This window comes from Magallana gigas, chromosome 3, assembly GCF_963853765.1.
Source record: "Magallana gigas chromosome 3, xbMagGiga1.1, whole genome shotgun sequence".
In the NCBI taxonomy this organism is placed as follows: domain Eukaryota; kingdom Metazoa; phylum Mollusca; class Bivalvia; order Ostreida; family Ostreidae; genus Magallana; species Magallana gigas.
Window position 1 is genome coordinate 34,354,222 of NC_088855.1, and position 26,630 is coordinate 34,380,851.

Consider the following 26,630-nt stretch of genomic DNA (forward strand, 5'->3'; position numbering starts at 1 on the left):
TTCATTCGTGTGAACACTTTGTCATTTTTTTAATCGGAAAAAGTCACAGAAACGAAAACTGATTTCTTACGGAGATTTATAATAGGGAATGCAGACATCGGTCTTTGGTAAAACAGTACCTTGTTGCACACTTGATGTGGGGCATAAAGAATCGTTCATATACCAAGATCTTTCTCTTTCTGAGTTTATTAACTGTTCTTGGATTCACTATTGACAAAGAATACTAAAACCAACTGTGAAATATTGCTTTAACAAAGGGATAACTTGGGAAACGGATGAGTGAGATCCCTTTGAGATAGAAGATTATGGACTGTTTTATTTATTACCTTTTGGCACCAATGGTGAAAAATATTCTAGAGAGCATGTTTGATGTAGTATTTTTTAATTTGATTTTAGTGGAGCACTTGAAAAACCATACAAGTCAAATGCATGTTATCATCCGAAGTCAAAAAATTAACTTTAAATAAAAAATGGGTCGATGCGCAAATTTGTTTTGAAAATAGACTGGAAATTCCAAGAACGATATCTAAATTCAAGAATAATTCAAAAATAATTTATTATTCTTTTATCCAACCTAACGAATCGCCCTATATAAATAAAGAGCATTGTTCCATGGACTGATCGACGACAGGGGACCGGTTCATACATAAAAGTCCTCGACTAAACTATATAGTCCTATAGGAGTTTATTATAGTGTCAGAAGGGGAGGATTTGTCGCGGAGGTAAGTGACGGAAATTGCCGACAATGTATATTTTAAATTATCTATATTATATGAAATACACATGTAAAGTATAAATATATGCTAGAGTAAAACACAGGCAAAACAAATTTACAAAGATGTATTTATACTTCATATCGCTGAACTGTGATTTAATGTAAATGTTGCGTATAAAATCCTGTTAGAAAAAACGAACAATTTCCAGTTCTTGTTTCGTATTAAAGTGTCAGATTAATTATTTAACTACTTCTATACACATATTTTATCAAAAGAATGATATACCGAAATTAAATTGTATTCATCAAATTACTTTTTTAAATGCGGACAACTTTTTCACTTCTTTTCAGATATCTAAAAGTCTCGTTTCTATTCTATCGAAATGCAAAAATATTATTATTTATTTTTTTAATTATAATTTTTTATTAAACAAATAAGAAAATAACCAGTTTGATTCACGATATTTAACTGCGTAAAAACAAAAGATGGGAATAGGAAACATCCTCCAATATGGCATATGTTGATAAATTGTTCGATCTTTTGGACATAAAGATATCAAAATATAATACAGACGTACTATCCTAAAAAGTAGAAAGTCTTTTTCAGAGTACACGAAAAACAATTATTTTAATTTATTCGATGAAAAACTAAACAATAACAAAGTATGAAAAGGATAAAAAGAGTCATTTTTTGTAATTGGGTTATGGATTTAAAAGAAAATAAGGTGAGGATCCAAAACTAAGTGAGTAATTAATATCATGCATTGGACCTTCAAGAATTAAATAATAAATATGAATTTTGCATTATTATGCTATATTTTATACCATGAAAGTCATTTGGTGTCTAGAAAGTTTAAGCAAACGATGCATTTTTAAAATAGTAAGGTTGAAAGCTTGGGTCACAGGAAAGCAAGGTACGAAAAGTCCTGTGCGGACTGACGACAGAATAAATGTCTCCTCCGTCCATATGCACTTGACCTAAATTTTCCCAGCTATGCAAAATCGATTATTCTTGAAAAGGGAGGCCGGGTCTTCAGAGTCCTGTTTATGATTTATTCTGAAAGCGGCAATTTAGACAGTTAACTCTTTTTTTAAATTGAACCAAATTTGTGTTCATTTCGGATATCATTTAATATTTGTACGTTTGATAAGATATTGGCGCTTCTGATTGGTCGAAAAAAAATTGTTGATACCTGCATCAATAAAATTTTTGTGGCATCTACTTTTCTCATCTGCTCTGATTTAACACTATTTATAGAACGGGAATTTCAACGATAAACACTGTCAATAAAATGCATGTATGTAAAGTTGTGTCTGTTTAATTGTCAGACACAATTGTCAAACAAATTACAACTTTATAAATATAAAAAATTTAAAAGTTTTATTTTAGAAAATAAACAATACACATTATTTAATTCACTAAATAGAAAATTAAGTGTCATCTCGTGATTTCGTCTGCTTGAGATCAACAATCACCATTTACGGCGAGGCTGGCTGTTCCAATTCCAAGAATGATTATAAATAACATATAGGCATATACACTTACACGGTATTACTGCTGTTCAAATTTGGTAACGATGAGTTTTAAAATTAACACACGTACATGATCGGTCATCAGACTAGGATGACTTAAGTTGAATTAAGAAAATAAATTTTATGAGGTTTTAATATTGAATGTGTATTAACTTTTGTTATGGCTATAAATTAATTTCCTATTACCAAGACTACTAAAAATTTAAGATAAATCGGGATAAATCTAGTTCAGAATTTAAACGCAATGTTATAAGGAATAAGGAATCATTCTTTGAGTATCATGAGGTGATAATTTTGGTCGGGGCGTGATCAAATCCAATAAAGCCCGAAGGGCTTTATGATAGATTTGATCACGCCCCGACCGAAATTATCACCTCATAATATTCAAAAATGATTCCTTATTACTTATATTTATATAATTTTAAACCATCTTGCGATTAAATATTTAAATATAAATAAGCCAACCCCGCTGGCGCCTCAATTTGGCTTTATGAGTTATATAGTACAAAATCGATACGTAGTATTATCACAGGCAAAGACACAGGAAAATGAAAATATATGTCCTTTGATTCCGTTCCAATGCATGTCGCTGTATTGTACAAATGTACCGGCAAAATATTTGGATAGGTATTACATATATATTATTGTAATATGATTTATTTTTGGCGTCGTTTCAACATGTTGGCAGAGAATTGAAAAACGCGCGTTAGCGCGTTATGAGAGGCAAAATATTTTTATCAAATTAAATTGTGTGTAACATACAGGAATTTGATAAAGCAATTCTGGAATATCTTCTAAATTTTGAGTCCATAATTGTAAATATCCCTCCATGTATTCGACAGAAATCAAGAAAAGCAACTATGATGCTGGGCCTTCTGTTTGTTTCCCTGTGCGTTGGATTCTTGGGACTATCTTTGGCACTTTTGGAACCAATCCCGTTTCCTGCAAGTCTTCAAGAATGTTACGAATACCGCTCTTACAACATGACACCATCATTTGAAGCTGCCCATCAAATTCAGCAATATTGCTATAGAAATTTTGAATACCAGCAAATTGCCTCTGGGAAAGTCTGGAGTGGTACAAATATTACAATACAAGGTATTAACTACATAGATAGCTTATTCCGACAAATTTTTCGAGAAGTTGAGGAGATGGAAAGACAAAATAAAAACGGAAGACGTACGAAAAGACAAACTATTGGTCGAAGATACAGACGGGAAGTGAGGAGTCCCGGAGCCTATCAGCCATTCGCAGATTGCATAGTGCGACTCCAGAATCAGGTGAATTTATATTTATTTATTTTTTTATTCATTAAGATTTTGTCATTTTTCGAAACGTTAATAATTAATTATTTATACTGAATTCAAAACTTGAATTCAAAAATTGTTTTTGTTGAATTATTATTTTCTTACATACAATAAATATGCGAAAACATATGAGAATACATTTTCAATTCGGTATTACGATAAATAATTTAACGTTCAGGAACTTTATATTTTTTTTTTTGTAGTTTGTAGAACGGGAAGAAACGGGAAGAAACACATACCAGACATTAGCTGCATTCCACTCCGGTCAAGCTCTCCGGACTGCCCACGGGGGACCGGGATTCGCACCATGGCACAGGATCTACTTACTTTTGTAAGTTTAGTTCTAAATGTTAATTGTGTTAACTTTGAGTATGATAAGTTCAAATATCCTTGGGTTTTGTGAAAATTGCAAGCATCATGTCTGCATGTAGAAAATATCATATCTTATTACAATCACGGTGTAAGGTAAGATTTTTTTTAATGATAAATATTTTCTGAATCTCACATTTTAAAGGCTTCTTTTTTTGCAGACTTGAGACAGCTTGCGGTGCACCAATTCCCTACTGGGAATCTGGATTGGATCACGATATGGAGGATCCAACAGAATCCATCCTATGGAGTGACGATTTTTTTGGAAATGGGAATGGAGTCGTCACGACGGGACCATTCCGAAGCATGCGTACAATTCTCGGCGGTCCAATCATTAGAAACTATGGTACAGGTATGTTCACAGTGTCTATGCTACCTGTACATTCACCTTTTTCTCTATATTAATCTTTGGTTTTTTTTTAAATGGAACGTTTCCATCTGATGGTATCTCTTCCATGATTGAAATGCACGATAGCTCGTGCTTTCACAAGATGAAACTCAAATCTCTAAGTAGAATTCCAAAAATTATGTGGACTTTTTATCATTCAAAATTGAAATATTATATTGAAAGATGTTCAGCAATTCACAATTCAAAATTGTGATATTTCTATTATAAATGGTCTCTTCGGAATCTTTTTTAAAAAGACTAGTGGTTTAATAATACAAATGTATCTAAAAAAAATTATACCAAGAGAAGTAATTGATTCTCTTATCTTGTTTTTAGATACCATTTATCTGTGTAAATTTAAAGCAAATTACTTCATTGCGAGTGTGTGAGAAACAAATTCAAATTGGGTCTATGATCGCCCAAAAGTTACAATATTATATGAAAATTTCATACCAGATGTTAAGGTGGAATGGGACCCTCCCTATTGTGGCGAACTTCCGATCGAAATAAACAATAACACCAAGCATAATTTTATTAACTTTTTCTTTTTCGAAATTGTTACCTAACCACGTAGCGCACTGGGCCAGAGCGTTAACTATGAATCTGTAAGTCATGAGTTCGAATACCGCTGGGGCATTAATTTATAATTTTTTCTTTTCCAAAAACATTTAAAACATATTTTTTGGTGAAATATTTGATTATTATTTACTTTAATTCACACTAATATCGACAGGTGTCGCATACCACCTTAGCAATTGGTAGAATTCTTAAATATACCAATTGTAGGATTTTGATAATGCACATTGCTTATTTTATCATATCATATGACTTAAATTAGAGGTAAAGTCTTAAAGTTTTCTTGATACTTTAATTGAAAACTTGACCGTGCAAAGTTTTGTTCAGTAGTTATCCACCAACCGTTTGACGTTACAATACACCGTATGCATAATTCAAGTACACAACATTGATAATTTTTATAAAAACACTTTTAATATGCTTATGTTTTAGGTGAGGGTGCTTTGTTTACAAAAACTGGTTATAATGCAGTTTTGAGCCGAACTAGATACGACGACATTTCTGAACCAAAACAAGGAGCAGCGTATTTCTTCACCCTTGAAGGGCATCACAACGGTCCCCATACTTGGACCGGAGGCCATCTTGCTAGGCCCAACTCTGCACCTTACGACCCGGTGTTTTACATGCACCATTCATATGTCGATGCTGTTTATGAAGCATTCCGACAAAGGCAAAGACAAAATGGTATTAATCCGGAAACAGATTATCCGGTAAATACTCCCCCTGGGCATGGATTTGATGACCTGATTGATTTCCGCCCATATATTAATCAAATCACAAATAGATATGCTATGTCAGATGCTGTTGCTAACCTCGTCACTTATGAACCATTTGCCAACTGTAGGAATCGGTGTAACGGAAGTCCTCATTTGTACTGTCAAAACGGTGTTTGCGTGTCGCGCAACCGACCAACAGCTGCCCCATCTGGTGCATTTGTATTTGGCGATAGTGACCGCGCATTTAGGAGAAATCAAGAACGAATGAGATTCGCCGAGGCTGCCGGACCAATCCCTGCAGGGGAAAAGTTCCGCACTGCGCCGTTAAGGGATATTCGAAACCAAGAGGATAGATTAGGAATAGCCCCAGTGGCTCCAGAAATCCAGGCCGCCAGTATGCAAGTCAGAGAAGTTCAAGCTCGATTCAGGCGCGACGTTTCTCACCTGTCGAAGAACGAATCATTGCACCATGGTAGTCATCAGTCGATAAGTTCCATTGGACGGTCTTATACCAATAGTTTTATACTGGATGGAGTAGTCGATCAAAAGCGATGGGTGTATGTACCAGTACGTATTGTGTACACTAGGTCTCCAAATGTCAAAGGAACCGACCCAACATTACTTGGAAATTCCGAACTTCAGAACGACGTTTGCCAAACAGCTCATTCAGGTGCTTCAAAAGTGTTTGTAGCCTCTGATGGCCTGGATTATTATGGAAACTACAAAGAGTTTGCCATTATAGACGAAAGACAACCAGTGTCTGTCACTACGACAGCAGTCGGGATCAAGAATCCAGAATTCGGGGAAGGAGAAGTGTTGTTCACTTCGTACGATTCTTGTGGTCGGCCATGCCGCCCTCTGTGTCTGACGTCAGTCAACGGTCAACAGAAATACAAGGCTTGCTCTGGAGCCTTCAAGATCTCCTCTGCTGCTCCCACATTGTACAGAAACTCGTACAAAGAAGCCATATCAGTCAGTCTGTCTTCATACAATCTGGTTGATTCTTCTTTGGATGACGCTTCACCTCCAGTGACATTTGTTTGCGGAAATGATAATGCATGGCCATGGGTTTATTAATTTAACACAAATGCATGGTGGCTTGTACATGAACATGTATATTAATGTTTATAAATAAAGATTAGTTGCAGACATTCATACATATGGATTGTAACAGTTTTAGAAATCAGGAAGATGTAATTACAGAGTCTAAAGCCATTGTTGACAAAGGACTATGTAATATACAATTTGCCTGCGAAGAAGAACAGCTTTAAAGAGTGTGTGATGTGAACAATGTCGTTTGTTTCCTGTATTTTATGATTCTTTTTGTTACCTTTTGAAATATAAAAAAGGGACTTTGACAGAAAGCAAGTTGAAAATATTAAATTCGTAACTCTTAACATTACGTGAAGCAGTTTTAATATGCCAAGGCCACCCAGAAGGGAATAAAGAAAGTAAAACAAACAACATTTTCAAACAAAGGATTTTATTTAATTCCATCAATACAAATACAGTAAATATTCAAACAATCTCTTTAATAGTGATCTTTCCTGATAATCCTATTTAGTGTCTGATTTATAGTTCATAATGTGCTCTAAACATTTCAAATTTAACAATATTATAATATTTTAGAATCATCAAACTAAACAAAAATCAAATTTTAATAGAGTTTTGTTTGGGCCCCAATCCTGTTAAACTTGCGCGCGCGGGTTACGTTAAAAGTAGAACTAACTTTGGACAGTCTAATTGTAACACACAAAATATGTCCGCATCCATTCTCACGTTGTTTAAAATGTCAAAAATGAAAAATAAAAATATATTGAAAACATTAAAAGTCAGTTCTACATGTGAACATCATTTTCAACATTAGCGTTAATGTACATAAAATCACCCTTTTCCAGTTAGTTGTGCAAGTGGATTTTTTTTTTATCAACAAGTCACAAGATAATGGCAAACCTAATTGGACATAAAAAAATGTTTAAAACTATTACACTGAAAAAAAAAATTATGATACAAAGAATAATATATTGTATAGTATGGTTTATGTAATTTAAATTTGTTTCGGATTGAGTAAGTTTCCGCTTATAGCAAGGTAGAGCCATACTTTTGCGCATTTTGGCTAATATAACTTTTGCTATTTAATACATCCAATTACTTGGTCGTGAGAATGTTTTCTGCTTGCTAATGATTAATTGTGAAACGATATTTTAAGCATGGAGAGTATGCATTTGAACACCTGTGGGCATGTTCACGAAGCTATCTTAAGTCTAAGATATGTCTCAGACATCACTTAGGACACGTCTTAGTCCTAATTCAATTTCTTGAAGCCGTCCTATTTTAGGACATGTCTTAAAAAATATCTTAACTTTAAGACATCCTAACAGGTGTCTTAACTAGTAAAAATGGCTGTCGCCTATTACAACTACATAAGAAGAAGAAACCCAAACCTACATCGCGAGCGCATATTTCGAGATATCGACAACCCGCTTGATTACCTAGATGACACAGATATCGTCTGTAAGTACAGACTGCCCCGTAATATTATAATAGACCTTTGTGGACGCTTCAATCGTGACCTGAGACGACCTACATTGAGGTCACGCCCACTACCCGTATCGCTCCAAGTGATGGTAGCTTTGAGATTTTACGCCTCCGGCAGCTTCCAAGCCGTTCTAAGTGATGTGCACAGAATATCCAGACATAGAGTGTCTAGAATAATTAATGATTTTACTGATTGTTTAGTGAGACTTTCTCCTGAGTATGTTAAAATGCCTACCCAAAACGACTCGCAGGCTTCCCAAATGTCATAGGTGCAATCGATGGGACCCATATTAGAATAAAATCACCATCTCTTGATGAACACTTGTATGTAAATAGAAAAAACTACCATTCCATTAATGTGCAGGCTGTGTGTGATTCAAAGCTTAGATTCGTGAACATAATCATTGTAGCAAAATGGCCAGGCAGCACAAACGACTCTTTCATTCTAGAAAACAGTGCGTTGAAAGATATGTTTGAGAGGGGTGCAATTCCTGAGGGGTGGCTCCTTGGGGACAGTGGCTATCTCCTGCGGCCTTGGCTGCTCACTCCAGTGCTGAACCCAACAACCAGACCGGAGGAGAGATACAACGCGTCTCACATCAGGACAAGGATTACCGTGGAACGCAGCTTCGGAGTCCTAAAATCAAGATTTAGGTGCCTCGACACAAGTGGAGGATCTCTCTTTTATTCACCCACGAAGGCATGCAGAGTTACGGTGGCTGTTGCAGTTCTGCACAACATGTGTATTAACAATGGAGTCCCCATTCCGGCGGACTGTGTCGATGCCCGTGACAGAGGACGAAATGGGCGCCCCCAGTACATTGGTCCCATCAATGACGGAGTGACAGTGAGAAACAGACTCATCAACAGACGATTTGCTTAAATTTGTACATTATCTATTTTATCATATTGATATATGTTTTTAATACGCCATTATGCATAAATACATGTATAATAAAATTTTTGAGCAATTTGTATTTATTTTATCTAATTTTACATGAAGCAAAAAAAAGGAAAAAAAAGAAGAAAGAACGAACGAACACAGAGAGTCAATCTGATGCAAGAATTTATTCAACGTTGGTAAAAGTTACCCCCATGCTGGAGAGGTACACTTGATGTTTTTGTTGTTTGATTAAAAGTTTAGCTCTTTCAATTTCTAGCAGTTCCTTCTGAACGTTCAGTTTCTCCCTTTCAATCTGCATTAATTCTTCTTGGAAACGCAAAATATTTGCTCCATAAGTGTCCTCTGGCTGTTTAACACCAGTGGAGAGTCTACTGCTACGTGATTCCTGCTCTGAAAGTAATAATATTAAAATTATCATATTTACATTTTACATAATGATTCATTGATTTTATTGTATAAGCATTTTTAAAATCAAAATAAATAGTTATATAAACAACGTCGACCTCTTGTTATCTATATATGTTTAATATAACATCTTATTAAAATAATAATTAGATAATTGTTTACACTTACCGTGATCAAGTCTAGGACTCAATGCAGCCTCAACTACCGGTACATCAGCTGATTCGCTCATATTGGATGGACCGGGGGTTGCGGTACCGAGTTCTTTCTCCCCTCCAACATCAATACCCCCAGGCATTCCGTCAATGGTCGTGTCCCCAATTATACCTATCACCGACTCCTCAAGAGGCGTCAGATCAGCCGGCGGCGGTCCTCCTCCAGTCTTTTGTAGCTCTCTTCTTTGTTTTGCTGCTTTTTTCTTTGTTTCTGACATGTATGTTGTCCATTTCTTTTGTATCTCATCCATATTCCTGGCATGTCCGGAGGAGTTGCAGGAATTGACTTTTTCGCAAATTGCCTCCCATACTCGCTTTTTTGTGTTGTTTGTCGTTACCGTCGAAAGTTTCGAAAACAAGACTCCTTTGCATTTCTCCCCTTCTTTGAGAATGATTTGAATTTCAGCCTCAGAAAAGTTAGGATTTCTTTTTCTTGATGACATGGCTATGGTTCACTCGCTTAACATGTATAATGTAATGAATAGGCACTGGACAGAACTGGACGCACGGATAATTTAAGACTGGTGCGAATTAAAACCAATTACCAATATCATTGGCTGATCATATAAAAACATAAACAAGGTACACTTGCTTTTACAAGTCTATGTTGACTGCTGTGTGAACCATTCATTTACATACATTAGCTTTTCTTAAAAGTATTTATTTACATGTTAAAATTCCATAACATTGAAGACAATAACTTACATTTATTGCATTAAAGGCAGATAAAAAATCCAAAAGAACAATAATGTAGTGAATGTTTGACAAGAAATCTCTCTCTCTCCCCCTCTCTCTCTCTCTCTCTCTCTCTCTCTCTCTCTCTCTCTCTCTCTCTCTCACAAGATCGGGTGGGAAAGGGATGGGGAAGAATATGAAGTTCGGGAGTTTTCGTAAAGTTGAAATAGACACACAGGAATCACACACACACACACATATATATATATATATATATATATATATATATATATATATATATATATATGTGTGTGTGTGTGTGTGTGTGTGTGTGTGTGTGTGTGTGCGTGTGTGGGTGTGTGTGTGTGTGTGTGTGTGTGTGTGTGTGTGTACATGTATTATTCTTTTCACACCCCTTCCCCCGCTTCGTTACAACGCTTATACCGTAAATCAATAACGACCAAATGCTCAACACACTGCACAGTTTATATAAAACTTATGTGAAAATTTATATTAAGACGATTTTATTTACTCTATTTATGATATATGTGCCTAAATTATGTTTTCTGATTGAAAAAATACATTCCAAAGTATAGAACAGTATTTTGTTTTTGAACAGGACACGTCTGAGATAGCTTCGAGAAACATCCTAAGATATGTCTCAGATTGGTCATAAGATTCGTCTTAAGATATGTCTTATGACATGTCTTAAGACGAATCTTAAGATACTTTCGTGAACATGCCTACTGTTCATTTATGTTTTCCCTGTGAAATATTCAAAACCTTTCTCAACAAATATCTCTTTTGATTTTTAGAAATTATAACTTTCTTGTTACTTATTGTTTTGTTGTTTTTTGGGGGTTTTTGGCCATACAATTGGTCTTAATTTAATAAAATATGGGGTAATGTTTCTTTGTTTTAAACATGGTTGTTATAATGGGGGTGGGGTAACATAATTTGAAATCTAGTGTATAAAAAATAGAACGCACAATTTTATCTCGCATGAAGATACCTTTATGTTGATTTAAGTTGACTTGTATGAAATATTCTAATTTTAAAAGAAATAATTGAATTGACGAAAATTAAAAAAAAATAAAACTAGCTGTATGTTAATATCAACGAAATGCCAAATAACGGGCACACTAAAATTTGTAATAATAAATGTAATAACAACTGTTCAGGTTTTTTTTAATCATCATTCAAGAACTGACAAATAAACAAACAAGAACCATTTAAAACAAGAGCTTGGACTTTGGGTAGCTGTGTCAAATAGCAATGTGACGAAGGCCTGTCTAATTCATTGCTTGACTCTTTGAAATCAACAAGATTTGTCTTGCTTTTGACAACTTTGATACGGAATCGATGCATATTTCGCTTGAAACCGCGTCATTTTTAAGTTTTTTTAAAGCAAGGAATAGATAGCTACGCCCTACTGAAAGTCCAAGGTCTTGTTTTTTATCTATACATATCAATTCAATACGTAAATTAGAAATTAAAAAAAAATTAGACTTATTGCATTTAATGGAAAATTTCCTTGCAGACACACGTAGAAAGTAACGCCAATCTTAAATCGATATTATAATACATACACATATGTATATGTTCTTTGTGTATAGCCTTGGTCACAACTGGCCAACTTTGGAAGGGCGTATGTTTCCCATAAGCACGCACGGTGGCTGTTGATCATGCACAAGAATCACCACGGTTTCCTTGCGAGATCTGAAAACGTACGCTGCACTTGCGCTTCACTCAAGGAGCCCATAAGATGACAGTACGATTTCATATTTCTCGAATGACGTAAAGAGATCTCACTTGCCTCTTGCATTATACGAGTAAACGTACTTCACACTTACGTCATGCTTACACCAATTGCTCGATGTTCGTGCGAATTAATTGCCCATTATCAATATTTTTTATTTAAAAAAAATGATAATGAAAAAATGTCCATAAGGATAAGAGAATAAACACTTTTACAATTCAACAAAATCAAATCAAAGGTTCTAATATTAAACCCCCTTCTTAAAACGAAAATCAAACAAACAAATGTGTTCTCTTCTTTCTTTTTTTTTACCAAAAAGATGGAAGGCAAAGACGAAGAACAGGACAAGAATGAACTAAACATTGAAGTAAATATAAAAAGCAGTAGAAGTAGAGAAAGGCCATATTAAGATTTCCCAAACATATTTTGTAAATTTATATGTATGGTTTTGTGATGAATATCGATTTTAATAAAAGATAAAAAAAAAAAAAAAAAAAATCTTCGACCTGCAAGAGTGCTCAGATTAAATTATAGACAATTTTTGGATTAAGGAGAGGAAAAATGAATTATACGCGCAGAGTGATATTTATAACTAATGTAGGAAGCGTAAATGATGTCACCATTTTAATAACATTTGTAAAGCAAAGTAATTCGATGTGACTTTTTTTTTTTACTTTCAATTAAAAGTTTCGTCAAAGTTTGGGTTTTTTTCCCGAAGATATTGTACAGTTCAAAAAATAAATAAAATTGTAAAACAATTTATTATTCATATAATATAATATTGTCGAGAAAAATTACCAGCTGATACTGATTTCGCTAAAATTAGATTTTTGCATAGATTTTTCTCTAGATTTTAGATAAGTTTTCCATTTTTTATGGTATAAGATACAAAAGAAAAATTATATCGTATATCAGGTTTTTTCCGCGTCATGTTTTTTCCGCGATTCAGAACCTAGAACGGTATATAAAATTTACGCGAATCAAATTTTCACTATTTCAAAGTCATAGTGAAAATATAATTCAAGATTGTTTAAACCTGTGAAGTAAGATGGTAAAGGTATCTAGATTGCCGCTTTTTGTAATGAAAAATTCGGACAATTAAACCATTTACACGATTTCCTTAATGTTGAATAATTACCGATAATTATTTTCAGAGACGCAAACAGTCATAGATAAATAGATCATATAAGTATAATTAGACATCGGTTTACGCAATAAAAGCGAACGTTTTAATTAGTTTGTCAATGGGTTATTAAATAAACTACGAGGCTTACATACCTGTTATCTGGCGCTTGTCCTCCGATCCCGCAATTTCTACTCTAAACTTCATTGTACTTTTACATACCTCTTTACTTCAAAAGGAGAGAGAGAACTATATCATAAGAACAACACTTTGTATAACATTTACGGTGATATATTTTCCGCGATTCGGCAATCGTCATGAACAAAGCAGAAATTGGATACACGCGGAAAAAACCCTGATATACGGTATATTTCAAAACATTCTTCATTTGTGTCGACCAGTTTAGCTAGTCTAATAAAAAAAAGCAGCAATTACAGAATAATAGTCTTCTTTATTTACGTGTTATTTTGACGTTTCAATATGTTCTTGCCTACGGTAGATATATTTCAGTACAATCTAGAGAAAAAATATTCTTTCTCTAAAGTGTAAACTACATGGCCACACACTAGATGCAGTCGAGCATGGGAAATACCTGGGAGTCACCATAAACCATGATCTACAGTGGAAGACACATATCAACCAGACAGTAGGCAAAGCATCAAGGACACTAGGCTTTCTGAGAAGGAACCTAGGACGGTGTAAACCAGAAGTCAAAGCCAACGCCTACATCACCATGGTCAGACCAACCCTGGAATACGCCTCCACTGTATGGGACCCTTATCAAGATAACCTTGAAAAAGACCTAGCACAAGTACAGAGAAGGGCAGCTAGGTTCGTGTACAACGAATACCAAGACGAATCCCCAGGCTGTGTCAGCTCCTTAATGAATAGACTAAAATGGGAGCCTCTTAAAGATCGCCGCTGCAAAGACCGACTCACCATGGCATACAAGATCCGCAATAGATTGGTGGATATCGACCCCTCTAATTACTACAAACCCGGAGATTCCAGGACCAGAGGAGGCCACCGCATATACCAACAGCGCACTCGAAAAGATCAATACAGGTTCTCCTTCTTCCCAAGATCAACCAGGGAATGGAACACTCTACCGGAAAAAGCCACAACAGCAGCTACACTAGAAGAGTTCAAGGCCAGCCTTACCATCCTGCCAGAGGCCTTGACAGGAGCCTCACACATCTAGAACTCCTTCGACCCCAGATGTTCATAGTTTTATTTGTAAATAACTTTCTTGTAAATAGTTTTTTTTTATTAAGTGAGGAGGGAAGACCTCATGATTGTACGAGCAAGAGTCACCTATACACTCAAGAAGAGTCCGACTCTGTACTGGAAGAAGAAGAGGAAGAAGAAACTAATAATTTCCGGTGCAGCTCTCGTTGGGCACAGAAAGACGTTGGTACGATTGACTTGCAGGTGACCTACGACACAAATTCTACTACGATCAGCCACGACTGGCAAAACCCGTAGCACACTCACGATCACAAAACATGTACAACGGCTAGTTGTGAATAAGGCTTATAATAGATCATAAACTCTGAATGAAAAGGCAAATTGAGAATATTGAATATTCATTGCATGTCCCCTACAGGTTCCCAAATAAATATTTTACAAAATGTTTTAGTTGCTGAATAGGGAAAATCTTGAGAAAATTCAGTGAAAGATTGTTTTAAAAGGGCGAACCTGGTAACTAATTTAAAAAACCCAAGTCGTTTTAAACTATTTTTTTCATCATCTGTGGGTCCATTTAGATTTATTTGGGGCCATTTAGCTGCAGGTCTGTAGCTCCCGGTCTGAACAAAATTCAGATGGACGACCTGGGAACTAAAGTGCCTAAAACTGTATATGTATATGTATTGCAATTTACGGCGCACAAAAAAATTCCGCTAGTTTTGGACTGATTAATCTTCTTTAAACGCATAATCTGTGAGTTAGTTCCATTAAATTCTTCATGCAATTTACAACTGATATCGTCTCTTTACTTGCCTCAGACTTTCTCCAGAACACGCTGCCTACCTCGGAAAATCAAGTTTGTTAAATTTACATCGAGATCGCCATTTTGACATGTAAACAAACTGCCCCACTTCACTTTACGTGGCTAGTTGTTTAATAGACTATTAGAGGCAAGTAAAGAAATGATATCGGTAGTAAAGTGCATGAAAAATTTAATGGTACTATCAGTTTTCATAGAATGTGCGTATGAATAAGGTTACAAAACTATGGCACGTTTTTTGTGCGCCACTAAAATACAATTTTTGTCAATGTGTGGTACTGTAGATCCCAAGCAGTCCATCCGAATATTTCCGGACCGGGAGCTACAGAACTGCAGCTACCTTTTTCTCTCTTTCCTTTAATCCTAGTTCAAGATGATAACAAGACAATTGTATTACCTTGAATCCGGATAGAAGTAGCTGGTCAACCTTTTTCTCAGTGGTCCTGTATCAAATAACAATGTGAATTTTAAGAAAAACTGGTCACACACCGGTCCATAAAGCTTGCACAAATGTCTTCATGCATTTAAAGGGACTTGAACACGATTTGAGATCAAATTTTTTTTTTATGTATAAAATGGTTTACTGGTGCATTTTAAATGATTGACCAAAATATTGAATGTTAAAGTCAAGTTACGAGCGAGATACAGAGGTAAGAATTGGTTATGTAAACAAAGCTCGAGTCTTATAATTGTTTGCAAAAAATGTAACGTAGAAAATTAACACCTAAGACAAAATGACATGTAAAAACAATTTAAACTAATTCAGTAACTTCATAAACACTATTACCAACAAACGAAAGATACATTTGATTGAAACTGACACCAATACAATACATATGTAAAAAAGACAATATTCGAGTTTTGTTTACGAAACAAAGAATTACGAACTCTGTAACTTGCTTATATCTTTATATTCGACTTTCAAATTTTAAGTCAAATCGTGTCCAAGTCCCTTTAAGGCATAGAAAAATTAAAAAGGAAACTTTTCATGAGAGAGAGAGAGAGAGAGAGGACGAATCAATAATTTTTATTGAATGATAAGTTAATTTCATATTTGAAATCGCCTTCACTGTTATTCAAATAACATATATACATGTATGTATATGTACCAAACACATAAAAACAAATATCAAAGCAATGGATATGTGAATAAAATACCCAAAAAGGAATCAAACTTTTCCAATTTGAGTTTCAATTATCTAAATCTTTTCATGCATTTCTGTAAGTAACTGTAAGGCGGTAGTAAGAAAAGAAATCAGAAGAAACATTAATAGTATTGGCTGTCTGTGTCATGCTAAAATAATTTTCTTGCGTATCACAGAAAATAAAAAGCTCAGTCTTTCATGGAAATAGGACAACATGTGCATAGCTGAAGAATTCTAGAATTATTCTGTACATTCTGTCTGAACTTTTGACATAATGTACTTGGAACTATTTTCACAAAAAAGGTATCAAACATTGATTTACTTGCCTATTTGCTAAGAGAATTAGCTAATTGATATTAATAGATTAATGTCAGTTTAGATGACTCATTTCTTTTAATGCATAGTTACATCTTTATAGTTTTATAACCTTTAATGTCAAGACTTAAGCACTTACTTGTAGGATGATGTAAAACTTTCACTGGTATACCTTGTTAAAAAAGCTCTTCTGTCTAAACATCTTGGAAATCTAAACTTTATCAACAAAACTCAAAATGTAACGCATCACAATAAAGTTTATACAAACCGATTCTGCCCATTAGGTTGGCCAGTATCGTTGCGTATAAATATAAACATATTTTATAACCGTGAGCTAAATAGCGGACAATAAATAGGCGGATCCATTCTTTTACCAAAAGCATAGAGCTTGGTTCTTTAAAAAATCTATACTTTATATTTTTAAGACCGAAAAAACAATCACCGCCTACAAATTTACCTGATTTATGTACCCCTGTCAATCAAATAATTTTAGGCCCCAGATTGGACGTTAGAAAATGATTGACATTCATTTACTCGTCCTGTGTAAATCACGTCTGGCGCTCGTGACGATCTTGCAATTAACTGTAGTCTGTTGATGCCTACATAGACGATAAAACGCCACCTCTTTAGTACTTTAACCAAAAGAAACTAATATCGAGAGAGTGATAAATTTTCGGATTAAAAATTACAATATAGGAATCTTGTAAAGTACTTTCTATGATGCCTCTTGAAAATTATAACGGCTTTTATCTCTGCAGAAAAAAATGCATATCAAACTAACACAGCAAGTTGTTTCCTCCAATGACTGAAACCACTGAACAGGAAATTTTAAAAGGATGGGGGCAGGGGGTAAAATAATTTGTATTTGTTAAAATTCAAGACATGTTTACGTTTATACCTCATGAGTTTTGTGACAGAATATCTTGTTTACAGCTAAAATGCAAAACCTTGAGGTCTGGCGTTTCTTGGAGGCAAATCATCATATTATCATATTTGACACATCTCTTTATTTACATTCAATATGTAAATATTCTTCTGCACCAAATTGATAAAATGAATTACATTCATAATAGATTGGACTGCTTAAATGAACTTGTAAAATCCTGATTTCGAAATAGGCCTTTTTAATTAGGTGATGATGTGAAAAGGGGTCGTGGTTTTTTTTAGTATCGAAAGAGACGTTCCTGGTCGTTCGATTGATGATGAGCTGTAACAATAACTTACCATCCCATTTAAACTAGTTTAATATGTAAAACACGGTCATTTAACTCTAACTCTGCACTAAGTGAAGTAGACATTATAAGCATTTTAAAAAAAAAACAGGTTTTGAATTGAACAATGATCTTTTACATCCTCTACATTAAACAAAAGTCATAGTTATTATATATACTAGTAATTGGTAATTGGTGATGTTTAGTGAAAAACGATTGTACATATTTTAGCGTTGATTTTTATTTCATTTCTAAAGCACGTAAATTTACACAAAATCTACATAGAAATTGAAAAAACAAAGACATTCATTTTGATGTCTTGCGTTGGTCTAGGAATTTTTTTTACCAGGGAAACTATGTCTGGGGGAGTTAAAGGGCTCTGAGGCCTGTTTGGTAACTATGTTATGAAAGTCTTTATTTCTTTTGGAGGGAATAGGGCGTGTCGCGTCATTCTTTTTGATCCGGGCATGGATGTTATTGTTGGATAAATACTTTTAAGCTTGTACAAAATATATGCAATGACATTTGTACTTAACTTTCCCCGCATGGAAAAAGTGTGACTTTTAAGGTTGTACAAAATAGAATTTTTTACCTTAATCCAAATTTTCTTATTAAACAAGAAGTTCCTCTACGTCTTAAAAAAAGGTAAACAAATAGTTTTATCTAGGCCAACCATTCTCCATAAACAATAAAAACTGCGGATTTTGAACTTATAAACCATATTATATTTTAAACTAAATCTTATAAAAATCATTGAAATGATAAAATACTTGGTCAAGAGACTATGTTGAACACAATGTTCTATCTAATACCTTAAATGTTGCCAAACATAGATACATTTATATGTTTGATAACATTTAAGAAAGTAGAGAGCAGAATGGTTAAATTTACAAGGATATAGAAACTCTTAAACAGCATTAACGATTTGATAAAGTCTAAAATGATAATGTTTCAAAGGAGAGAAAACCTAGTTTTTAAAAACATGTAGAATGACGCCATTTCCATATGGTTATGTATAACGGATAACATATTTCCATATGTACATCGTGATCATAAAAGGAACTCTTTCCTTTATTGGGGGGGGGGGGACATTTTTATAAGACTAATTATTTTTTATAAGACTAATTTTGTTTTGTCTTCATTTTACATTTTTACTACATTTGAAAGGTAACATCATAATATTTCGGACAGGAATAAGCCACTTAAGGTATTTGGAAAAGCACTGAAAATGTTTTAAATAAATTTTAATTAACACATCTAATTGTTCTTGGTTATAAACTTTTTAAATAAAGTTATATTAAAAGAAATGGTCTTTTATCACTTTATTCATTTATCATTTTGTTCATCCCAGTGTAAAACGATACTTAAGTTGCTTAAACATTTACATTACCGTAAATCCACAGAAAAGTGCACGTTAAGCTGGTCACCCTATTTGGTCATCGGCCCAGTTCCGTATACAGTGTTTGTTCATGGGAAAAAGTCACCATTCCTCGGTCTTTGAAAAAAATGGTAATTCCTTGGTCTTCAGCGTTGAAAAAAAATGGCAATTCCTTGGTCTTTAGCGTTGAAAAAAATGGTAATTCCTTGGTCTTTAGAGTTGAAAAGAATTTATTATGCAAGGCATGATACAATTCTAGTAAAGGAATTTAGGACATGAAACTATCTTGAAGGAGATGGATGGTCAACAAGTTATCAATCAAATTATGCCTTAAAATTTTGAATATGATGGTTTTGGCCACAAACTATGATTATCTGTATGTTAAGCAGAAATCCTAAAAATTTAGACTAATGATTATCTAACAAAGAATGCATATATCAGCTTCAAAAACTTGAATTCATTTGAATTCATTAACAAAGTTATTAACTCACCCGAATTTAATTTTGATTAAGTTCGGTAAGAGATCACAATAAACTCGAGTATTAATGACTGCCAGCGACATACTTAGATAATTATGTTCATAGGCATCACTGATAATTGATTGCTCAATAAATCATAATGTACTGACGACACTCAGAACAAAGCTGAATAGGTGTAGCCTAAATAAATTTTTGATTTAAAACTGCTGTCCTGCTGAATTATTATAGTTTTTAAATACTTTCTCTCCATATTTCTTACAATAACATTTTGAGAAAATTACGTTCTTTGTTTATAAAATATATATATTTACATGTATATATGTGTGTATGTATATGTGTGAAATGTATTGAATGAGATATGATGTATCGATGATGCTTTGAAAAAGGATCAAAACTTGTATGTACCCAAAGTCTTACTCAGCATTTCAAATCATATGACATGAAATTCATTAGATATATTTATATATGTGTGTGTGTATATGTGTGAAATGTATTGAATGACATAAGCTGTATCGATGATGCTGTGAAAAAGGATCAAAACTTGTATGTACCCAATGTCTTATTCAGCATTTCAAATGAAATGACATGAAACTCATTAAATTCTACCTCTTTGGAATTTAATATGGTCATTTCCAAAATAGGAGGTTGTTTCTGTTTGGGGTTTTTGTAGAGATTGAGGAAGGGGCGTATACAGATTTATGTTTCTTATTATTTTTCGTGCTCTAAAAAGTTTTAAGTCTATTAAGTTTTAAGTTTCACGGACTAAAAACCTGATGTGCTTCTTTACACTCAATTAAAATTCTACCGTTTTCTCAACTGATCAATTATAATTAAAGTTTGAAATCGTGCAAACGCAGATGCGTCCTAAAATTAGTTCATACTAACGGAAATTTTGATAAAAAATTTAAAATTTTCGCATGTAAATGATGTACAATGTACATGTACCATATAAAGGATTCAGAACAGATTGTCGAGCATTAGAGGCAGAGAGAAAGGCTAAAGGTATGTTTTATTTTTTGAAAATACTTAAAAAAACAAACAAAAAAAGTATCAGTTTAAAAGAAGCAAAACAGATAATTCAAAATTAAACATAATATTCTACGATTAGATACTAGTAAAATAATGATATCATTAATTTTATTCAATTTTTTAAATTACATAACAGTTTGTTTTTATTTTTTGTTTCTTTGACATAGTCTTTTTTTTTTGTCGCGTACTTTTTGTGTATGATTGTTGTTTCTTTTTTTATTTTTTCCTATTAATTTTGTTGTTGGTTATATAAACTTAATTTCTTTCAGTCGATATTTCTTGGTTTTTAAAGTTATACACTGTTACATCGTACGAGTAACTCATGTGTTTCTTATCAAATTTGAAATTTTGAAATGTTTCAATACTTATATAAATTATCATTTACTAATGGAATTTGATTTCAAAAGTGAAAATATGGCGATTGTTTGGACGAAAGCGGTTTCCGTCTTCTGTCTAGTCCTTTCTTTACTTAAACTGTCGTCTGCTCTCCTGGAACCAAATCCGTTTCCGGAAACATTGAAAGAATGCTACGACTTCCGTTCCTATAACATGACACCATCTGACGAAGTAGCTCTGATGATACAAAACCATTGCTTCAAGAATTACCAGTACAAGCAGATTGCTGAGGGGAAAGTCTGGACTGCCCCTAATATCACGCAGGAGGGGATGAACTACATCAACAGCTTGTTTCGAAAGTTATTCGGTGAGATAGTTGCCTCTAGTAAATCCAAACACCAGAAGCGGCAAGCTGCTGTTAGATTCAGGCGGGAGGTCCGAAGTCCGGGTGCCTTTGCTCCTTTTGTCGAATGCATCAGACGGCTGTATAATACGGTAAACACATTTGCTACTACATGTTCATAGGTTTGTTTGTACAAAATCTCGAGCTACTATTTACATTTTTATTCTTTTAAAATAATTGTATCTAACATGCTCCAGTCATACGATCGTGACATGAACAGAGTTTTTAATGCAGAACAATATTAGCATGAAAATAAATGATATGAAATAAATGCTAATACAAGGAGACAATCGTTTTATTTTACAGCAAGTCTCTGTAAACATGAACGAGTATCAGGCGATAGCGTCACTACACACGGGACAAGCACTGCAATCAGCGCACGACGGAGCGGCCTTCCTGCCCTGGCACAGAATATACCTATTGCTGTAAGTAATTACAACTCAATGAAGATTTCAGCACATTAAAAATCTTTTTACCGAAAAATGCAAATGTATGTTAGCAAAAAAAAGCACCAAACAATTAATCGTTTTTAAGGATACAGTATGGCTACATGTATAGGCAATATACGTATTAGATACAAAGCTTAAATAACAAGCATTCTGAGAGTATTGCATAAGCAATACACGTCCCCTACCGGTTTGTATTATTCTATGAAAGCTTCCAAGCACACAACTATTTCAGAGCTATTGTAAACGAGATGTCATGCTTTAATCAGAGATAAAAGAACAGAGGAAATTAAAACTATATAGTTGATATAGAAATTAAATAGGAAATAGGTAAAATAATACCGAGCGCAGCGAGAGGCGGGCGAAGCCCGCCTCGCGAAGCGAGGATTAATGGTAACACGTATATATAAGAAAATCAGTGCAAAATGAAAGTTGAATCAGGGGTACTAAGGCCAAAAAATTTTTCTTCCAGCCCTGGGCGCCGCCATATTGGCAGCCATTTTGTTTTTTAAAAGTTAGTTTGATCATTGATTGACTGGTACTTATCGATGTCTATTGCCCCTAAACTCGATTAAATAAGTTCCAGTGTTTCAATAGAAGGTAATTTGAATTAAAAGAAATTAAAAAGGAAACCAGATAAGTTTCAATAGTGCTTCAATCAAGAAACACGACTTGTTCTATGTATGTCTTATCAATTATCAGATGGAAAATAAAAACATAAACGTCAAGGAACTGATCTTTTAGATTCTGAATAAAGTATTCAATTTTATTACATTGACATTCATATGAATTAAATTGATGAACAATGAAATAAGAAATAAAACAAAAATTCGGAATCACGTAACTCTCTTCGGCTATTTCCGAAGACAAAACTTGAACGTTTTACGTCTGAAATATGACGTCATAATGTAGACTGAGCACGCGACGTTTAGTTTAACTTTGACGAATGATTTGAGTAGGCAACCATACTGGCGGATCATACTTTGTGCGTTTTAAATAGATTTTATTATACAAAAATCAAACTACACTTTGTTTAATCTCCGCTCGGTCCAACGGTCACACCGTTAACATATTAAAAGGAATGGTACAGAAAAAGGAATGGTACAAGTAACGCACGATATTATTACTGACTATGTACTGACCTCGTTTATTCAGTTACACACCGAACCCGATAACGAACCCGAACATTTAAAAAATTGGAATATAAAAAATTCATTTTCTCGAAAATATGTCAATCAGACGCTACAAAAGTGTAAACTTGATCTGTAGTTTGACATTTTGAAGCTGTTCAGCAAGTTTCATATTATTCCTCAAATGCATAAAGAAAAAAAGTGTGGAAAACTGAAGTGGGACAGACAGACGGACTGACGGACGGACAGACAGACGGACGGACGGACTGACGGACGCAGAGGAAAGCTATAGTCCCCTCCGGTGAAACCGGTAGGGGACTAATAAGGGGTATTGTTGTAAATCGGACCCAGAAAAACCATCAGTGTTTACCATATACACACTTGACGTAATATAACTAGATGAAAATAATAGTAAGTTAAGATCAAACGTGAACTATTTCTCTTCGCATGTATTTCACCGTCAGTCTTTGGGTTTCAGACTTGAGACCGCTTGCCGTGGCGTGCCAGTACCATACTGGGATTCCACGGTGGACCATGTTATGCCTGACCCCACTAGATCAATTGTGTGGAGTGAGCAGTTCTTTGGAAATGGTGATGGACAAGTATTGACGGGGCCATTCCGGAATTTCCAAACGACTGTTCCTGGGGATAGTATAACAAGAGAAATTGGAACAAGTGGGTAGCTATTGGACTTCGTATTTTCTTTGTTTTAATCATGACCAGTTAAGTTTGCAAATCTTCTATCATACTCACACGTTTAATGGACATTTTTTTTTTGGAAAAACAAATCATTCAATTCAATTTTGAGTTAGTGGAATCAATCACATTTTTTAACTACTAGTATTAGTTTGATTGTCTTAACAATTTAGAGAAAAGCCCGTAGAAAAGCATATTATTACAATTGCATTCATTTGTTAATAAAAAGCAATAATAGTGAAATCATTTACTATTGTCATTATTATTAGGTCGGAACGCTTTATTCACCAAAGAAGGTCTTGCAGCTGTCTTAAGTCGAACACGGTATTCAGAAATTGTTGAACCTAAAAGAGGACGCGAATATGTGTATAGTTTAGAAGGCCATCACAACGGTCCACACAACTGGGTTGGAGGTCATTTACCCCTTCCCTGGGTAGCGGCATTCGACCCTGTCTTTTTTATGCACCATGCCTACGTTGATGCCGTTTGGGAAGTATTCCGGGCACAGCAGATACGGAATGGAATCGACCCAGGACGAGATTATCCTCTTCAAAACGAACCTGGACACGGTCCATTTGACATAATTGATTTCCGGCCCTACTTTCCTCCCATACGAAACATTGACGCGATGTCCCAAGCTGTAGCGCGACTTGTTAGATACGAACCATTCCCGTCATGTCAGAATAACTGTAATTCAAGTCCACACTTAACCTGTGTAGGGGGAGTGTGCATGTCTAGAGCACGCCCTGCAGCCTCACCTATAGAGTCTTTTGGAGGTGCAGCAGCTTTTGGTCCAAGTGCCCAAGACGTTCCATCCCAGTCACGAGTTCTTGCACAGGCCCGAGGTCCTATACCCGGCGGGGAAAGATTCCGTTCCTCGCCATTCATGGACACCCGTAATCGCCCAAATACTATCGGGAACGCCCCAGTAGCACCCGAATTAGAGGCTGCCAGTTTTCAAGCAAGGACTGCAGGAATGCGAAGCAAACGCGATGCATCCAAGATTCTTCATTACAATGTTTCATCAAACGCCCACGTCCAGTCAGTATCTTCATTGGAACGATCCTACACAAATACTTTTATCATGGATGGGGTGATTGATGTGAAGCGCTGGGTTTACGTACCCGTTCGTGTTGTCTACAACAGAACAAATGCAAACGGGAACGATCCGACTTTCAAAGCAAACATTTTAAAAGAAAACCTAAATGAAATGTGTCGTACCGTCGGATCTGGAGCCTCAAAAGTATATGTGGCCTCTAATGGGTTAGATTACTTTGGTACATACAAAGAATTTGCAATCATAGATGAAAGGCAACCGATCTCCGAAACAACAGCAGCTGTAGGTATCAAGAACCCGGATTACGGTGCAGGAGAGGTCATGTTCTCGGCATACGACTCTTGTGGGCGCCCATGTCGGCCTTTTTGTTTAACTTCAATCCAAGGAAAGCAAAAATACAAACCATGCTCGGGAGTTTTCAAGATCTCGTCTGCTGAACCAAAAATGTTCAAGCGAACATACAGCGATGTGTTTGCCCTTGATACATCGCTGGACAATTCCGTTGCCTCTGGACCTGGAGACGATTCAAGTTCTCCCAGCATTACGTTTTTATGTGACGAAAACAAGCACTGGCCATGGGCGTATTAACTTATTCATCATGGATCAAAATAATAAATTGAATATTTGTCATTTGCTCTTGTTGTCAATAAAACGTATCGGATATAAAGAATACGGCAAGTATGCGTCATGTATGTACAAGTATAAAAAAATTAATTTTCTCTCTCTCTCTCTCTCTCTCTCTCTCTCTCTCTCTCTCTCTCTCTCTCTCTATTTACATAATGAAATATGTCAATCGTTAAAAATTACGGACTGTCTTGCATAATAATTTTTCCATGTATGCTGACTGCTCATCTCAATGAATTTTTGTTGTTGTTTTCATGAATAATTTATAGCTTTTCTTTTTCTACTTGGCATATTTACATTTTCCTAAAGAAAAACTGTAATATTTTCAATAATTTCTTATCTTCTAAAGAGTTTTACTTTTCGAATAAAACGAGAAAAGGCCAATGAACGCTGTTAGTAAACGTACATGGAGTTGGTCGTGGATTTCGGATGATTAGATCCCGCGTAGCTATTTTTCCTCTTTTTTTATAATTCAACTTATGCGTGTAAGCATGAATGTGTTTGCTTAAATCCTGGTTGTCATACCATTTAGTATGTTTTATAACGACATTCAACTAAAAGAGATCATTGACATGTTGCCACTGAACAAAAGATAACTCTTGCAAGTTACCAGAAACGTCACAAAAAGTTTATCTTACCTTGTAAACTTCAGTATTAATAATTCATTTGATTCATTTATGCTCTGATGGCCGCATGTATATTGCATATTGCGATTTCATTGTCATGTAACTCGTACAAGTAGAAAACACGATATGTACAGATCTGCGACACATTTTTGAATTAAATAAACATTGTCTATCCAATGTACGGATCCAAAAGAAATTCTCTAAAAAGGGGGGGGGGGGTGTCCCTGGGATAATTTGGTTTTCTGGGAGGAGAAGGGGAGAGAGTAGGGGGTCCGAATTCAACCAAAGATATTTATAACTATCATTTTTCGGAATGGATCTGCCCCCCCCCCCTCACATATTTACATGTATCTTGAGGCAGAACACTTTTAAGTGGAAAATAGTTACTAGATGCTGGATAAAATGGTAAAAGAATGTTATGCAAAAATTGTTACTTGCAGTTTCTGAGGTATTTATAAAGAAAACTTAATTATTAATTTAAAGGAATGTTAGCTTATCTTTTCATTGCCTTGGTGATTAGTTTTAGT

The 26,630-nt window shown here is 34.8% G+C and overlaps 6 protein-coding genes across 6 annotated transcripts in view; 4 read left to right on the forward strand and 2 right to left on the reverse strand.

Annotated features, from left to right (window-relative positions):
- Positions 1–26,630, reverse strand: part of LOC105348876 (NEDD8) — a 121,431-nt gene that overhangs the window by 42,783 nt on the left and 52,018 nt on the right. The gene's annotated exons all lie outside the window — the stretch shown is intronic.
- On the forward strand, positions 625–6,761 carry Tyr (tyrosinase). Its single transcript, NM_001305292.1, is given in 5 exon segments — positions 625–722; positions 3,091–3,528; positions 3,759–3,886; positions 4,086–4,276; positions 5,321–6,761. Coding segments are annotated over 4 exon segments (2,100 nt in total). The 5' UTR covers positions 625–722; positions 3,091–3,108; the 3' UTR covers positions 6,682–6,761.
- On the forward strand, positions 8,369–9,119 carry LOC117692968 (putative nuclease HARBI1; the record flags this gene model as incomplete). The annotated part of the gene is made up of 1 exon (XM_034482679.2): positions 8,369–9,119. A coding segment is annotated over one exon (657 nt), but the record flags the coding sequence as incomplete, so codon positions are not given.
- Positions 9,131–10,239, reverse strand: LOC136273816 (myb/SANT-like DNA-binding domain-containing protein 4). The gene is made up of 2 exons (XM_066079392.1): positions 9,620–10,239; positions 9,131–9,436 (listed from the first exon to the last, which is right to left on the reverse strand). The coding sequence occupies exons 1-2, from the start codon at positions 10,104–10,106 to the stop codon at positions 9,210–9,212; spliced, it is 714 nt and encodes a 237-aa protein (XP_065935464.1). The 5' UTR covers positions 10,107–10,239; the 3' UTR covers positions 9,131–9,209.
- Positions 12,417–14,421, forward strand: LOC136273444 (uncharacterized). The gene is made up of 2 exons (XM_066077862.1): positions 12,417–12,464; positions 13,765–14,421. Exons 1-2 carry the CDS (start codon positions 12,417–12,419, stop codon positions 14,419–14,421), a joined length of 705 nt encoding a protein of 234 aa, XP_065933934.1.
- Positions 21,836–25,532, forward strand: LOC105324830 (uncharacterized). Its single transcript, XM_066079393.1, has 3 exons — positions 21,836–21,949; positions 23,579–23,775; positions 24,066–25,532. The coding sequence occupies exons 1-3, from the start codon at positions 21,846–21,848 to the stop codon at positions 25,439–25,441; spliced, it is 1,677 nt and encodes a 558-aa protein (XP_065935465.1). The 5' UTR covers positions 21,836–21,845; the 3' UTR covers positions 25,442–25,532.